Genomic DNA, 17,800 nt, shown 5'->3' on the forward strand with positions numbered 1-17,800 from the left:
AGCTCCTAGACAGGGCCAGGTGCCAAGCCTGCCCCAGCTTCCCTCCACCTGCCTACCTGCCACCCAGCTGCCAGCCTGGAGAGGGGAGATCGATGCCGCAGCCGCCAGCAGTGTTGTTGGCCATTGATTGTTGAGATTTCTCGGCGGGCTCTGGAGCAAACAAACCTGCCGCTTCTCCAACAACAACCCGGGTCTCCAGCTGCAGAGTCCGCAGCCTTGCTGGCAGGCAGGCTGGCGGGAAGGGGGGGCGGGGGAGGTCCTGGCTGAGCCCAGCAGTGAGTGACAAGGGACTCTGCCAGGAGATGAGAAGAAACTGATTGGTCATGGGAAGGGGGGCAATGGAGAGACTGGGTGAAGATGCTAGGGTGAACCCCAGACCCCACGCATGCCTTATTTGGGCCAACCTCTACCTTTTTGCTCAGCCATTTTTCCATTCCTGGAATGCCATCCTGTGTCCCTCTGCCTACTTCAGTTCTCCCACCCTCTCTTTTCCTGATCATCCAAACCAGAGGGCTCTCTATCCTCTAAAAGCTAAATACCTCCCATTAGGAACTCAGCCTGACAATCCTTCTTCCACCCATCTATTCTCCATTCAAGAACCTCTATTCAACCCCTATCAGGTGCTTTGATTGGTAGGAATACAACATAATTATCACCCTGAAGGGACCCAGTTTGGAGGGGGAGCTGCCTTCTTAATAAGATCAGCTGTGACTCCCTTCCCAGTTAGACCTAGACCCTCTGATTTTAATTAAATGAGATACAAATGAGATGTCAAACAGCACCTACGTGATCCAACCACTTGCCTTCAAAAGCACAGGAGATTCCTAGCCAGGGACTGCTTTGGGTCAGTTTCTTGTCTGAGGCTAGAGGGCTCACCTTTTGGGTCTTTGAAGGTCCATTAAGTCTCTGGGACCCCTGGGCCAGGCCATCATGGTGCCCTCCATCACAACTCTTCCCATCTTTGCTGGGACTTGGTGTCCCCCAACCCCCAAACACAGCCGTTGCAGGGCCCCTCCTGGCAACAAGTCGTGTCCATGCTGCAGAATGCAAGCAGGGGGTCTCTTCCCTCCCCCCAAGGCCCCCCTCCCCTCCCCCAGCTCCTGCAGTCTCCAGGGTCCCAGCCAGAATCCTGACACCCTGGCATCAACCTCAGCATCTTCTTTGGTCTCCCCATCCTTCCCTCCCCACGGGCTCCTCTCTCTACCCTCAGGACCCTCCTTCCAGCTGGTCATTGGGCTGGAAGGACAGAACTGGAGAGCCCCTATGAAAAGTGCCTGAACCACTAAGCACCCCCTCCACACAGATGCTCATTTGCATGCTGTTTTACCCCCCTTTGCATGCTTGCTCCTTATTAAAGGCACAGAAGCAGACCCTGCCTCTCCCCACTCCTAGACCAGATCCCTCCACCCCATCCCCCATAGCTTCTCCCTCCCTCCCTCCCAGCCCAGCAGCTGAGCACCAGCTCCTTTGTCCCCCAAGCAGCCACCTGCTGAGTGTCTGGCCTGGGTCCCATCAATCCAGCAGGTGCCTAGGGAGTCCCAGAGCCTGGGAGGGGGGTTATCAGGCACTGTGAAGAGCCAACTTGTGCCTCAGGGAGGAGGGGGCATCCCCTAAGGAAGAACAGAAGAATGCTCGTCAGCATACCGGGACCCCCAGGATTTAAACCCAGTACTGGCTCTTGCTGGCTGAGTGAGCTTGTGCATTCGTGTCACTTTCCTGTGCCTCAGTTTTCTTAGGGGTTCATGGTGCCTGTCCCACCTCTTTCATTGAACAGCATCAAGATCAAAGGAAATCAGAGGGGGTGGTGATGGAAGGAAACCAAAAGCCCCACTTGGGATGGTGGTCCTCCAGTAGCCAGAGCTGTCCAGCACCAGGAGGGGCTGATTTTCGATTGTCAGTGGAGGAGCCCAGTGTTGGACTATTGAGGCAGGGATGGGGAGTGAGCACCAGCTCGTCCAGGTCTGACCAGAAAGGTGAGACTAGCACTACAGAGGGATGAAGGCTGGATTCAGGGTGCTTCTAAGAGCCTTTGACCTTTGCTTGCTGCTCTGATGGACACTATCTTAGACATCATTTACATCTGGCAAGGGGATGTGTTAGTGATTTGAAACATCTGGTCCAGCAGCTGGCAGGCCCCCTCCTATCATGAGGCCCTATTTTCTGGCTGGTTAGAGAAAATGGGGGAAAGAAAGTCGCCTTCTTTTGAGGACAGAAAAGCCTCTGGCATTTCCAGGCAAAGGGGTGAAGGTGGGATGAAACGAGGCATGCCTGAGAGAGGTCATTAGTATATTTATTTATCCAGCCTCCCCTTGCTCCCCTTCCCTCATTTCCCATTCACTTCTTGCTCATCCCCTGGTAGAGCTCTAGTCCTGCCCTGCTGGGTCCAGCCACTGCCATCCCATCCCCCTCTTGGCTTACCAGCCAGGCCAGAAAGAAACCTGCTGCTTAGGTTGAGGTGGTGCTCCTGAGACTCTAGCCACCTGCGTGGACCCTGAGTCTGCTCTCTGTTGCACCCGTATCCCTGATGCTGCCCACTGGCCCTTCCCGACCCTGGGCCTCAAGCAGATGAGACTGGAGGGGACAGGGAAGGAAGACATAGCCCTCTCAACTCAAAGCGACCACACATCCAACCTCCTTGGAGGTCAAAGCAAGGTTGGGACAGGAGAGAAGGCTGAAGGGTTGGGGGCTGAGCAGCTGGGTCTATCTGGTATTCCTGAGGGTCCTGGGAAGAAAAAGCCCCAGATGTGCAAAGAGTGCTGTCTGTGTGCATCTCTACCTGGCTTGTCCATCTTTCCCTGGGTGTCCATGTCCGTATGCCCCTGCATATCTGGGTGCTTCTATCCCTGTACCCTGGGACTATGGCCCTGGGTGTTGGCACAGCAGGCCCCAGCTAAGGCTGGTGTCTCCCCCTCCCTGGAGCCCCCTCCATTCTTTTCCTCCCCAACTTTGGGCTCCACTGACCCCTCAAGGAGACTTGTAGCTGGAGCTGCTGCTGCTATTTTTAGCAGCTCTGTACCCCTCCCCTCCCCCACTCAGGCTTGCTGGGGAAGTGGGGAGGACAGGCAGAACCTGGGGAGCCTCACAGTCTGGAATGCTGGGTGGGTAATGCCCTCTCCCCCCAAGTCCTACAAGGCTGTGGAGGCAAGGGGAGCCTGGGCTTGTCCATAGGTGCAGGGCCCATACCCTGGGGCAGATTAGGCTCCATCCCACTTGCCTAGGGCTGGGAGAAGGTCCCAGGCTGTTCTCTCCCTCCCTTCTCCCCAAGTTCCTAAGAGCAGAGCCCAGGTCTCTAGTGACTCTTCCCTAAGTTGTTCGGAAGTAGGCCGGAGCTCCTAGGTCTTCCCCTGTAGAAGCTGGAGAGTCAGAAAGGGACTCAGTGTCAGAAAGTTCAGTGTAGGGATCACACCTGGATGAGGTGACCTCCCCCCCGCCCTTACCTCTGGTACTGCCCTGGCACTTCTCAAAGAGGTTTTAGCCCCAGACTCTTAGGGCTCCTGGGTCCCACCCCACCACTGCCCCAGCTGCTCTGGAAACTTGGCACCGGCTAGAAAGGGCTTGGATACAGCGGTCCAAAAGGCATGAACTAGAGGACCGAGCAGGGAGGCAGCCCCAGCTTCCTCAGAGTGGGTGCCTGCCCTCTGGGTTCTGGATGCCCTTGCTTTCTGAGGGCCTTTGCTCCTCTAGCTGTCTTCTTTATTTTTTTTTAAGATTTTTATTTATTTATTTATTTAACAGAGAGAGAGCACAAGTAGGCAGAGCGGCAGGCAGAGGGAGAAGGAGAAGCAGGCTAGTTCTCTAACTGTGGGATGGGGCAGATTAATCAGGCAGTGCAGGTGAATAGACCAGCAAAGCCTAGCACACCATAGGTGCTCAAAAATATTCAATCCTCCTCGGGTTCTTTTCTCACACTTCCACCCCCCACTTCCCAGCTTGCCCCCCCCAATGTACATACATGCAAATATACATACATAACACATGCACATACACACTCGCACACAGGTACACACATACACACAGCCTAGCCTTCAAGTGACCAACAGAGAGAGGTGAGGAGACTGGGATCCAGTGCCATACAGAAGGCAAGTCAAAAGAGCACAGCGCCCCACGTTGCCAGCCCCCCGCCCCCACCTTTACTACCGCCCAAGAGGCTCCATCAGCTCCTGAGCTTGGGCACCACCTATAAAGGCGGGGCTGTGACTCTCCACCCAACCCACCCAAAGACTCTAAAATGTCCAAGTACTGTATAAAAAACCAGACAGATCCAGAGAAGGCAAGACAAGCTCAAGGTCACAGAGCCTGTCAGTGGAGAGAGCCACCTTCATGCTGGAGTCAGGGTTCTGACAAGCCCTCACCAGGCTCCCCAGCTTCACGGCTAAGAACAGATACTCTAGTGATTTCCTGGGGAGAGAGTGGCCAGAGCATACATCAGCATTAAGGACCAGGGCAGCCCAGGGGTCTGGGTTCAGCGCCTCTCCATCCCTAGCCAACTCTCCCAGTCCATCTCCTCTCAGATGCAGCTGACAAAAGCAACCACAGGGCAAAAATCACAAGGTCCAGGACACAACATTGGCCTTTGTGCACAGAACAAGCCTCCTCATCTGACTTCAAGGCCCCAGAATCTTAGGGCTACCGTGCTGTTAATTCAGCTCCGCGGCAAACATGGGCCCTGGGAGCAACCTCAGTGGTGTTGGCTTTTGAACTTCAGGGAAGGGGCAGCAGCCCAGAGATGCTGGTCTGGGACTCAGGAAGGTACCTGCTCTGGGGCCCTGACACCCTATGGCCCTGTCTTGCTGGGCTTGGTGGCTGGAAGGAACTGTCCATGGGAGGTACCTGGAGTGAGGCAGGGGCAGAGGATGGAGCGGATGGTTGCTCCTCCCTAGATCAACTCCTGTTCCCCGACTTCACCACTGGGCTGGGCTGAGCTGGCCCTGGTACGGGCTCCAGGGAGAATGCAGTCCCTGCCTTCACAGCCTTTCTCGTCCCAGCTAACATCCCAAGGTTTTTCATTCAGAGAAATACATCCCTGCTGCTGACAAGGTGGTGATTGGAGCATTAGTGCTGGGGGAGGGCTGATCTGAGCACCCAACTCAGGGCCAAGTCCCTCCGCTTGCCCTGGCCACACTACTTGGCATAATCAGAGTGGAGTATGGCAGATTGATGAGCTCACAGGCTGGTGAGGGAGGTGATGCCAAAGGGACCCCCGCTGCTCCTCCTACTCTTCCAGTCTGCCCCAGGGGTGAGGGTCAATTCTACTGCCCCCACTCCAAGGCCACCCGCCATCCTTTCCCCTGGGGACCCCAGTTCGGTGCCACTTGCCCAGGCCCAGGAACTGAGGGCAGGCAGGGCTAGGGCCCCCGGGTCCCCGGGGCCAGCAGGCAGGAGAGGGGAGCACAAGGCTGCAGGAGAAGGGGGAGCATGCAGCAGGTGACGTTGTAGCAGAGGCCTCATTAATCACCTCTCCAGCCCCCAGCTCTGCAGTGCTGAGACCATATTAGATTTTAAATTGGAAAGCAGAGAACATGGCAGTTAGCTGGGAGCTTCCTCTACCCTGGGACCCTGGTCAGAGCCTCAAGGGACGGAGGGTGCAGTGGGGAGAAGAGAAGAGAGCTGGCCCCACCGCAGTCCAGAGCCCTATCCCCCCCACACCCCCACACCCCCAGCCCATGTACCCAGAGCCTGAGGAGCTGTCCAGGCCACCTGGAAAGAGTCAGGTTGGGGTCCAAGAAGGGGGCAGAGTAAAAAGGAGGGAGCACAGCACCCACCTTGGGGAAAAGTGCATCCCTTCTAGGAGCTAGTGCCTTTTTGGGTTTGAGGACTGTAGGAAGCCATGTTCCAGGGTAAGCCATCCATGGACAAGGACAAATAGTAATGACTCTAGCCCATGCATGTGTTTGGACCCGCATGCACGCGCTCATGTACACCCACAGATCCTCATCCTCATACATGCGTACACAAACAGCAACTCAGTGTGGTAGAAATTTCGAGCCCAGGCTGGGGCACAGGCAGACCCAGTTCAAACCCCTTATTTGCCACTTTCTTCCACTATGAACTAGGATGATTTACTTTGCTTCTCATTCCTTCATATGTAAAGTGGAAAATATTGATTCCAAGGCTGCTGCTCTGGGTGGAAGACAGCTCTCTAGGAGGTCCACGCCTGTCCATAGAGGGTGTTCAATAACTCTGGGTGCCCTGCCATGGCCTCAAGGTCAGGCAGCTGCTCTGGGGCTGCCCAAGGAGCCCTGGGGAGGGCAGGCCAGGCTCCCTGCCCCCTGTGCTCCTGACTGGGCAGTGAGGGTGCAGCAAGTCAACAAAGCACAGCGGACATTGTCATGGGACATTCACATACCCTGGTCCCATCCTGGGCCAAATCCCCGGAGGCCAAGCATTCCTGGCTGTCCGCCACCCACAAAGTCCTCCTAAACTGGCTCTGCTTGAACTCCCAAAGTGGCCCAACAAACACCCTACCCCTCAGAACACCAGTGCTCAGCCAAGGTTGGGAAGCCAATATCAGCCATCGGTGGGCAGCACTCATCCTTCCCTGAGGGGTGAGTGGTGATACGCCCAGCTCTCAAAAGGCCTTTATGGAAAATCTGAAGAAGTCCCAGGGCTCCTTGTCATTTCTCCCTGCCCAACCCCCGTCTCCAGTTTTCCAGGCTCAAAGGAGGGGAGCAGATACTGCCACGCCATCTTAACTCTTCTCCAGGACCCCGGCTCTAGGCTCTTCCCTTCTGCGAGGCGGTGAATACTACTGGAGGTGAGGTCAGGTACGAGCTACACTTCCCTTAGGGTAGCACTAACCACATGTGGCCATTTCAGTGTAAGTTCATTAACATGAAATACAATTTAAAATTCCGTTTCTCAGTCTCCCAAACCACATTTCAAGGTCTCAATAGCCATGTGTGGCTACTGGTTACCACACTGGACACGCAGATATAAAATGTTCCCCTCACTACAAAAAGTTCTGTTAGCACAGCTCCAGGGCTGGCCCACCCCTGGGTTGGAATCTGATACATTCAAATTCGTCATCTTGGGAGGAGTGGGTCATCCTGGGTCTCAGTTTCTCCATCTATAAAATGGAATAATGGAAGTTCGCATCTCATAGAGTTATTGTGGGAATTGAACAAGTTAATTCTGGTAAAGCACTTCGAATGGTGCCGGGCATGTGACAAATTCTCAGTCAACAGTAGCGCTCCGTATTTTTATTCACTAGTCCTTCGTGGCTCGCTGGATCCTGGGAGTGGGGCCCTCGGATACTTTTCCCATTTTACTGGTGGGGAAATGGAGACTTGGATTTGGGAAGTGATTTGTGCAGGGGAACCCAGCCTGTTAGGGGCTGGACCAGGACCAGGTGGGCTGACTCCTGGCTGGTGGCCTCTACTTACCCCCACACCTGCTCTCTCCATCTAGCAAGAAGACCCCAACCCTGAGATGCCAAAGCCCAGGGTTATCCACCACCCCAACCCAGGACGGTGGGAGACAAAGCTACCCCCTGGCAGCTTAGGAAGTAGTGAACTCTCTGTCCCCAGAGGTACGCCTACAGATGGTACACAGCCCCAGAAGATTCAGAGAGTTTATTCTTCAGAGCAGTTGGTCAAGATGCTCTCTGAGCCCCAACATCCTGAGTCCCAGCCCTGCCCCAAGTTTGCTGTGTGACCTGGGAAAGCCCTCTGGACTCAGTTTCCTCTGTGTAAATGAGGGAGGGCTCAGATTCTAAGGATCAGTGATTTCCTTGCCTGGAGCCTGACCAAGAGGAGGTGCCCCCATTCATATCTGCACTCCAGATTTGACTGGACTGCCAGGGGTTGACCAAGAAAGGGTAGTAAAACGGTGTGGTGGGGAAGGTGGTCAGTGACAGAGAAAAAGAGGGTAATCTGGGACTGGGCGACCCACTAGCTTGTGCCGGCAGACGCTCTTCATCAATTGCCAATTGGGGCTGTGCTGGGGAACTGCCAAGGGCTGGCTGCCCATCTTTTCCCTGTAGGACCCACCCCTGCCCGCCTCTGCCCTCCCCTGCCCACCCTTGCTGGACAAGGGCCAGGCACTTTGGGGAGAAGGGAGCCTTCCAAGTGTGCAGACAGGCAGAATCCTTGAGCCCACCCTTCACTGTGCCAAGCACCAGGGGTCAGTATTTGTGGGCAGAAATGTGGGAAGAGAGAGGCCGCGTGCTGGACCCTTGCCACAGACACAAGCTGTACATGTGCTGGGGGCCCACCGGGGAGTGCCCCCAGGAGGTCAGAGGTGGGAGCGATTGTCATCCATTGGGCCAGCAGTAATGGCTCCCCAGAAGGGGGATAGGAGCTGGGCCTAGTAGGATGGGGAGGGTTTGAAGAGACAAAGGAAGGGTGAGCAAATGGGGCAGAAGGAGGAAGGCACCTGTTCTAGCAGGAAAGGTCCCTTTGAGTGTATCTCTGCCCCTGTTCCAACCACTGCCCCCATCGGACACCACCGGGACTTCCTTCCCCATCACCCCAAGCTGCAGGGCTCTCAGGACAAGTGCCCTAGGATAGTGGAGCCAGGTTGCAGGAGAGACAGTCGGGAGGCCCCAGTGAGAGCAGTGGACAGAGCTGAGCTATGGAGCTGTCCAGCTCGGGGTTCCAGTCCCAGGCTTGCCACTCATTAGCCGTGAACCCCTGGATATGTTACTTAACCATTCTGGACCCGGGTGTCTTTATCTCTGGGGATAAACCCTTCCTCTAAGGCAAACCTCCTTAGAGGAAGGGGAGGATAAGAGTGGCATGTGAAGGTACTGGGTGCGTGGCGGCTACACAGTAAGCACTGAGTAATGGCAGCTGTTACCTGGCCCAGCTGCCTGGCTCCAGACCACAGGAGGCAGAACGTGTCCATTCAGGCTCTGCCATAGCTTCTGAGTGACCTTGGAGCAGCCACGCTCCAGCTCTGGGCCTCAGTTTCCCCATTTGTCATATGGGGCTTATATTGCCTTTCCTGTTAATACAAGTAGTCAGATAGCAGCAAACCTACCTCCGATGCAGGGATACTGGCTGTAATTACTACAGTAGCATATGGAATCAGAAGGCTCTAGAACTGGACCTATGCGGCCCTGCTAGCCTCTAGCTGGGGCCTCTTATTTCAGGGGGCAGGCCTGGGCCCAGTGGTACTGTCACTACGGAGACCAGGTTCCGGCTCTGAGGGGCCCAGGCGCTCTCACTCCCAGGACCTCTCTTCCCTCCCATGGGCTCTGGGATAATGAGGGTCTGCAGGGGCCAGGCCCTCACTAATCCCCTATTAAAACTTGAAAGGGGCCAGGGAACCTCCAGAATAAACTCATTAACTTTTATGGGATAATAAATGTATCCCATTAAATTCTCATTCTTACACTGGGCCAGCTTAACCTCCAGAACCCAGAAGGGTGGGCTCTCTTCCCACAGTATCCCCAAGCGCCCCCCTATACCCACCTGCTGTCATGCCCCCCCCACAACCCCAGCTGAGAGCTGGTGCTACCACAAAGTAGGGATCAAGGCTGACCTCATCTCAGAACTCTGGGCACCCCTTCCCCGTGCCGGCTGTGGCTTCCTCCTTAGGAGGCCAGCAACTTTGGCCCTCTGCAGGAACTATCAGAGGGACAGGGGCCCCTTCTGCCCTTGCAGAGGATGGGGTGGGCCCGCAGATGTGAGCAGAGGCCTGTCTCTAAATGGCCCTCACCAAACCCAGATGTCCCCATTCCACAGATGGAGAAACAGAGGCCCAAGTGGGCCAGCCCCTTCCCAGGTCACAGAGCCAGTGAGGCATCGATTTGGGATGGGAACCTGAGGTTTTCTGGCTGGCTGGTGCAGAAAGATTTGCAGAAACAATAGCACCAAGTGGCGCGGCCCTGCTGGCCCTGAGGTGGCATCTGGAGTCTGTTCCCGGTGGTGCAGCAGGTCCCCCAGGCAGGGCCACTGCATTGTGACCCCATTCCTTCATCACTGCCTCCACAGACCAATTCCAGCTCCACAGCCCGCCAGCACTATAAACCCTCGGCAGCCTCCTGGGCCTCAGCGAGCCTCAGTTTCCCCATCTATAATACAAGGCTGATAACACCTACCTAGTTGGATGCTATGAAGAAAAGTCCACAGTCGTTCTAGCTTCCCCTAAGCAGAGGCTAGACAACTCCCCACCCCCACCCCATCCAATCCGGGGCTGTCGGGGGTGGAGCTCCGGACTCCCATCTCTCCCCCGCGAAGCTGGGCCCTGGGGAGGAGGGGGCAGGGCAGGTGGCCTTCCCTGGGAGGCCCAGTGTGGGCCTGGCGGGGGAGGGGCCTCCAATCCCAAGAGGGGCCACGGTGGGGGGGAGGGGGGCGGCGTGGGCCGGGAGGCGGGAGCGGGAGAGAATCCACCGGGGAGGCATCCTGAATGGCTCATTAGTGCCGATGAAAGCCTTTTTTCATTTCGTCTAAATACTTTAAACAGGGCTCCCTCCGATGTCTATTTGCATAGCTTAAGAGCTAATGCGGGGGGAGGGCCCAGGCGGCGGCAGGGCCACGCCGGGCCGGGGGCTGCCGGGGAGCTCCGGGGCTCCTCCGCGGTGGGGATGGCGGTGGCGGGGAGGAGAGGGGTGTTTCCCGGTCCCAGCCCTCTTAAAGGAAGAAGCCCCGGGGCCTGCGTCCCTCCTGGAGGAGAGGAGAGAGGCCAGCCCCGGGAGTGCATTCCTGCCTTCTGGCAGCAGGCGGAGCGGACAGGTGGGGATCGTGGGGGACCTGTCCACCTCCTACACGCAGGCCTTAGAGGTAGTTGCCTTTTGCGGGACGGGGGCAGTAATATCCTCCCTTAACAGATGAGGATGCTGACATGCTCGGGGTCACACACACTGCTACCCACCGGGGAACACGATCCCTCAGACAGCAGAGGCCTCCAGGGCGGTCCTCTTCCCACCCCAGGCCTGCCTCAGTGTTGCCCTGACAGGGGTGGGTGGGTGCTGCCAGGCCCCCACCCTGTGGTCTCTCCCTCAGTGCTTCCCTCGAAACTACAATTTAGAGCAAGCAGCAAACGTCTCCTAAAACCCCTCCAAAGTGCCCATTTTACAGCTGAGGACACAAAAGCTCTGAGAGGCAACTTTCCTGGGCTCAAGTGAGTTTCAAATGGCAGCGCTGACATCTGAACGCAGGGATGTGGGACACAGTGCCCCTGCCCAGAGAAACCAGTGGTTTTTGTTTCTGCTTTGGGGTCCAGACTCAGATGTGCTTTGGGCACGGGGTGGGTGCTCTCTGGGTCCCAGCCAGAGGCTTCCTGAGAGTCCAGACCAGGTCAGGCTCGACTCAGCTTCCAGATGCTAGAAATTCTGGCCCCAGCTCTACTTCCAAATTGTGTGAGACCTTGGACAAGTCCATTCTCTCTCTGAGCCTTAGTCTCCTCAGCTGGCTAGGGGGTTCTCCGCTGGACAGCTCCGCTCTCCTTCTCCTGTGAGGCAGCCCAGTATCCTGGGAAGACTAAGGCTTTGAAGCCAGATCGGCAGAGGCTCAAACCCCAGCTCCACCACTGTGTGACCCGGCGAGTCCTCACCCCACCTCTCCAGGCTTCAGGTTCTTTGTAATTCCCATCTCGCGGAGTTGCCATATCAATGAAATAATGCAAGATCTGAGAACAGCCTGACTGAGCATGTGGTCCCTGACACCCCCTTTCACTATGCCCGGCATCACATGCTCCCTCTCTGTCAGTCTCTGCACCTTTGAACTCAGCCCTGGCGGAGAACCTGAGGAGCCTGGTGGCAGGGAGGGCAGGTCAGAGGGCCTCAGGCTTCCATCAGAGTCACCCAGGATATCTGGAGATGCCCTCTCCCCAGAAATGGCTTGTCTCCCCAAAATTATCTTACCCTCTCTGACAGTGGGTAGCACCCTCCGGGACCAAGTGGCAGCTGATTGCGGAATCAATTTGCTCATTTGATATGCTATCTCGATCCCATTTAACCGAGTGCTCAGTCCCCCCAGATAACACAATCAGTGCAATCGACAGTGACGGGAGGTGCCCATTAGCTCCGCTCCATTGCCCAGCACCCACCTGGCAACCAGCGGGAGGAGCTGTGCCCGCTGCGGTCCCTTCCTGAGACAGAGGATCTCTTTGCCCTCCCTCCCCCAGAGAAGAATCCCACAGGTACCTCCCCCGGGAGCCACAGGCCACATCTCTTATGGGGCAATCCTGGAAAGGGACACTTGGTCTTTAGTCTATGTGATGAGGAAGGCTCTTCTTCCTTGTGCTATGTTAAAATCAGTCTCTGTTCACCTGGAAAGACCGTATGACATCTGGGAGGTGGGCAAAGAGAGGAGCCCTGTCCTGGCATGTCATAGGCACTGCCCGGACCCTCGTTGCTGACTCAAATGAAAGACACAGGGCACTGGCAGACCATCTGCTCTGGGGGGTATGGGCCTGGCTGGGCATCTAGTTTGGGCATTGTGTTGTTGATGACTGACACAGAATGCCAAGGCACAGATGGGCTGCTTTGGTGGGCATCTCAGGAGATAAGGGTTGGTCCTGTTTTCTCGGGGCTTTGGGGCACCAGGACCCCTCTGACCCAGAGCAATGGAGAGCCAGCTCTCTGACCTGCACTCACCTCTCCCACCCCATCTCCTCCCTCCTCCCATTTGTCTGACACATCAGAGCTGCTATGGGCTCCTGAACAGAATGTAGGCCATCTGCCACTTCCTCATGCCTGCCAATCCATGGGGTGGGTGTGAGCCTGTGGAATGACAGCCCCACCATCAGACATTCAGAGGAACCAACCTTCTTCTTGCAAACTATTAACGCCCTGGCTGTGTTTCCCGTCAAGTGCTCATGCAGCCATTTTGAGAGCTGTTAGAATCAGAATATCCTCCCAGGCTTCTCAGAGCTGGCAACATTCTACATGAGCTGAATCTGGAGCCAGCATCCATTGACCTTTTCCTGGCAGTTAAGGATCTAGAGAGCCTAGTGGGCCACAAGCAGAATATGCATCATCTGTCCAGCTATGTGGTTGAAAAAGTCAAAATAATCAATAGCAGAGCAATCTGTACCTCAAACCAGCAGGAGCAACCAAGTTTCATCTTCCATAGCCTATGTAATTGACTAGTAGTGGCTGCCTGGATAACTGTGTTGAGAAGGATTCTGAAGTCCCATGTGGCTCAGCAAGAAATACCCAACATTGGTTAACAGTGTCTGCCATGGATTGGGGCTAACTGTTCTATCCCTGCTTTAGACCTGCCCTAGATGGACCCTGGCTAGTACCACAAGAAAGATAATGGGGGCAAAAAAAGAAAGAAAGATAATGGGAATTCAGAGAGATGTCTCAAATAAGGAAAAAACGTAGTATCAGTTATCCTCAATTAATCCTAAAAAAGAAACTCCATTTTACAGATGAGTAGACTAAGTTTCAGAGAGTTTAGGTTATTTGCTTGAGGTCACACAGCCCGGAAGTGGAATGGATTTGGGATTTGAAGCCACATATGCTTTACTCTAGAGCTTGGCTCTTCCCCCTCTATTCATATCACTGTTCTAAAAGGATTAAAAAAAAAAAAGATAAAAGAAATGATTTTCTGAGAAGTGAGAGAAATAGGACATAATGGAACCCTAACAGAGATGTCATGTACCCATGAGGGAATCTAAAATAAAACCCCAGGGTGCCTGGGTGGCTCAGGCAGTTAAGCATCTGCCTTTGGCTCAGGTCATGATCCCAGAGTCCCGGGATTGAGTCCCACATCAGGACTCTCCCTCAGCCCCTAACCCCACTTGTGCTCCCACTCTCTCTCAAATAAATAAATAAAATTAAGAAAAAAAATGAAAAAATAAAACAAAACCCCTAATACATGAAGCATTTCCTGAGACTAATGACCAGCAGAATGACCTATAATCTCAGGCAGAAAAGTCACTGGGGGATGGCCTTCTTGCTAAGGGTTTTACCTCAGGTCTTCAACTCACTGATTAAAGCCACTTCCTTTCTTTGGCCTGTTTCCTCATCTATCAAATAAGGCCCTGATTGGGAATGGCAAATATTTATCTCTTATTTCGGTCTGAGGTATCAAACATGGCTGCCTGGAGTGTTGTGTTGCGAAGGATTCTGAGGTCGAATGTGAGAAGAGCAGGAAATCGTGGAAAGGTAAATTAGTAGTGTCCACCCCTGTTGTTGGAGGAGAGAGGATATCTCATGTGACATCCTGGAAATAGGTGATATCATCTCATTTCCAGCTCTCGAATTCTACAGCTCCTGATTCTCAACAGTGAGCACGCTCCCCAAGCCTCTCTGTCAACAGAGAGGTGGATCTTCTCCTTACAATCTGGACGGGGTGTGATGCTGTTCACTGTGGGGCAGTGAGAGAACCTCTGATCATTCGTTATTATTTCAGGACTCTCCTCAGAGGCCCCACCCACGAGGGAAGGGCAGGCCCCAGGCATCGAGGAGACGGATGGGGAGCTGACAGTGGCCCCCACACCAGAGCAGCCAGAACGGGGCGTCCACTTCGTCACCACAGCCCCTACCCTGAAGCTGCTCAACCACCACCCACTACTCGAGGAATTCTTACAAGAAGGGCTGGAGGGCGGCGAGGAGGGGATGAGGCCAGCACTGCCCTTCCAGCCTGACCCACCAACACCGTTCACCCCGAGTCCCCTTCCCCGCCTGGCCAACCAGGACAGCCGTCCTGTCTTCACCAGCCCCACTCCAGCCATGGCTGCAGCACCCACTCAGCCCCAGGCCAGAGAAAGACCTTGGAGCCTGGAGTCAGAGCCCCCTGTGCTTCGCTTCACAGCCCCCCTACCTCCTGTGCCCAGCCCAGGCCCCGGGGAAAGGCCCAGTACCACACCCCCTAGCAGAGCATGGACTCCGACCCAAGAGGGTCCTGGAGATATGGGCAGGCCATGGGCTCCAGAGGTCAGGTCCCAGACCCTGGGGCTCAGGACGGAGGGAGCCATCATGACCTCTACAGCATCAGGGGACGATGAGGAGACCACCACCACCATCATCACTACCACCATCACCACCGTCCAGCCACCAGGTCAGCTCCCTGCTGGCTTGCAGATCTGGAAATGGGGGATGGGGGACCCGCGGGGCCCTATAGTCCTCTGCCCTGTCACTATGCCAGCCTGCCTTGCCCTTTGGCACCAAGGGCCAGCCTGCAGGAGGCAGGTGGGTGGGAGCTGGATGGCCTGGGTTCAAATCCCAATTGGAAGCAATGACAACAGACCCTAGGAATTTTGCTGAACCTCTCCAAGCCTCATCTGTAAAATGGTGGTAAGACCCACCTCATTGAGCCATTGTGACAAATGAGATAAGAATGCACCTAGTAGGTGCTCAGGAAAAGGTGGTCCCCTTCTTTCAACAGGGAAATAGACACCCCAAGAGCTGGGCTTCACCACACACACACACACTGGTCAGCCTTAGTTGAACCAACATCACCAGAGCTGGGCTTAGCCTTGTATTTCCTCCTGCCTCCCAGGCCCTTGTAGCTGGAATTTCTCAGGCCCGGAGGGCTCTCTGGACTCCCCCACGGCCCCCAGCTCACCTACAGATGCCGGCCTGGACTGTTTCTACTACATTACCGTCTACCCTGGCTATGGTGTAGAAATCAAGGTAAGAGACCTGGTTCCCACAGGGACAAAGCCAGAGCTAGTGTGTTATTTTTCCAGAAAGATGCTGGCTACTGGGAGAGGTGGGGATGCTCAGGGGCATCAGTTGGCCTAGAGCCAGGGCTGGGCCTAAAACTTGGCCAGCTTCTGCCCTACGCACCAGGGAGTGAAGAGCTACTGTTCCCAGGGGCTTGATCAGGAGCTCAGGAGAGCTTGAGGAGGGCCCTACTCTTGGATGAGCAGGGGAGTGGGTGAGTGTCTGAATTTACGTGGCTGGGGAGCAAGAATGCAGGACTTCGTGGTTGGGCCTGAAAGAGTCAGGGGCCTCATTGACTGAATTATTCACTCACTCATTCCTTCAGCAAATACTCCCTGAGCAGCTCCTCTGGGCCAGGCCCTGCTGGCTCCTGTGCTGCAGAGTTGAGGAAGACAGACACGGTGCACCACCAGAGAGAGCCATCTGGTGGGCGAGTCAGACCCCCAGCCCCAGCCTCCTGCCCCCTGCCTCCCTGGGCCATCTCATCCCTCCCTTGGGATTAAGACTCTCTCTTAATCCTCAACCCTGAGCCCACAGATCCTCATGGATGTCCCACAGCCTCTTCCCCTTCCACGTACCTCAAAGCCAATTCTTCCCTTTTGCTCCCCCAAACACACTTGCCACACCACTCCTGACCTCAGAGATGGACACCTTAACCCTTCAGAAACATGGCGCAGGGCCACCACCGTGCTGTGCATGGTGAGGCCAACTTGGCTTGTCTGCCCTGGGCCGCACGTTGTACAGACTGAGCCAGCCAGGCGCCCCTCCACTGCAGTCATCTTTCCCATATGAAATCAGTCCTCCCCTCCATACCTCCCCAGAGGCCTCTGAACCAAGGCCAGTCCCTCTGGCCTGTGTCTAGCCACTCCCTCCCTCATAATCTGCCCCCCACCCCCCCACCCCCCACTTTGCATTGAGCAGCTTGCAGCTAACTGGATGGGCCGAGCCCACTTTCCCCACAAGCCCCAACTGTATGTGCTGGTCCCTCTGCCCAGAAGAGTCATCCCACTATCCCTTCCCAGGACTCTTGGTGTCGCTTTCTCTGTGACTTCTTTCCTGATGCCCCATCCTACGAGTTTGTTAATAGCCGGCCACATCCCCAGCTAGACTGTGAGCTCCTTGAGGGGTACCCTGGAGCACAGGGCCCAGAATGGGGTCTCCGTGGACTGGCTGAATGAATGCACAAATGGATGGAGGAAAGAAGGAAGGAGGTGACGGTAGCCTGAGTCTGGAGACAGAATGGAGGTAGGGGCAGACATTCGGCCTAGCTGAGGCCATCAGGCAGGTGACTGGTGAGCAGAGGGAAGGGGGCAGAGGAGGAGTCCGGAAAACAGGGCAGTGTTGGCTGCTCCCAGCTCTCAGCCTGTTCCCCACCCATCCCAAAGCCCCTGGTTCTGGGCCTGGAGCCAGCTACACCTGTCCCGGGGATGTCAAGGCCAGGTCTCTGAGCCAGGCCCAGAGGAGGGGGGACCCTCTCCCACCACGGGGGGGTCCGTCCCCTTCCTTCTGTGACTGTTTGCTCCCGTTCTGCCAAGCCTTGGACCCTTGCTCTGGGCTGGCGGGGAGGGTAATTAGGAGCAGCCACCCCCCCACCCCGAGCCATTAGCACTCAGTGCTGCTTAATTAAGGTAATTAATGTAAAATCATCACCTAATGAGAGGTGGCACCGGCTGTGGCTCACCGGGTGGAAGGCGCCAGCTGCAGGTGTGGGGAAGGGGGTGGGAAGGACAGATGCCAGGCTGGGGGCCCCCCACCATTCCCACCAAAGCCCACCGAAGCCCACCGGGCCAGGCTGGGCCCAGTCCTGGTACTCGCCGCAGTGGGGCAAGATGCTGGCTCTGCCTGCTCCAGCCCTGGCCCCGGGCACCAGCCCACCCTGGATGCCCACCCCCCTCTTACAAGCCCTGTGTCTGTTGTCTGGTGCTGCCACATTTTTTTTTTCATCAGAATGCAAAAGCTGTTACCAGGCAACCTTGAGATGAAGACCTGCCACAGCCCTGGACTGCTGTCTGGAAATGTGGCAGGCAGAAGCTAGCACACCCCTCTACCCCACCACCGTGTCCTTGGGGGCTCCCGTTGGCCCTGATGGCCTGAATTAGAGTCTGAGGTCACGGCAGGAAGGGCCGGGGGGCGGGCGGGGGGGGACAGCATCAGCCAGGGCTGGAAGCAAGGGTTACGGTTCATCTCCTTCTGGGGCCAGATCTGCAACCCCGGCCCCTACTGGGCCTCCTGGCCACA

General features: G+C 55.8%; 1 protein-coding gene across 5 annotated transcripts in view; it reads left to right on the top strand.

The window, feature by feature from the left end:
- The window catches only part of SEZ6 (seizure related 6 homolog), a 43,278-nt gene that overhangs the window by 6,488 nt on the left and 18,990 nt on the right, over window positions 1-17,800 (top strand). For all 5 annotated transcript variants that reach the window (XM_036122114.2, XM_036122115.2, XM_036122116.2 and 2 more), the window contains exons 2-3: window positions 14,307-14,954; window positions 15,396-15,529. In XM_036122114.2, coding sequence (XP_035978007.1) covers window positions 14,307-14,954; window positions 15,396-15,529 — 782 coding nt within the window. The remainder of the gene's footprint in view (window positions 1-14,306; window positions 14,955-15,395; window positions 15,530-17,800) is intronic.

Source organism: Halichoerus grypus, chromosome 2, assembly GCF_964656455.1.
Source record: "Halichoerus grypus chromosome 2, mHalGry1.hap1.1, whole genome shotgun sequence".
Lineage (NCBI taxonomy): Eukaryota > Metazoa > Chordata > Mammalia > Carnivora > Phocidae > Halichoerus > Halichoerus grypus.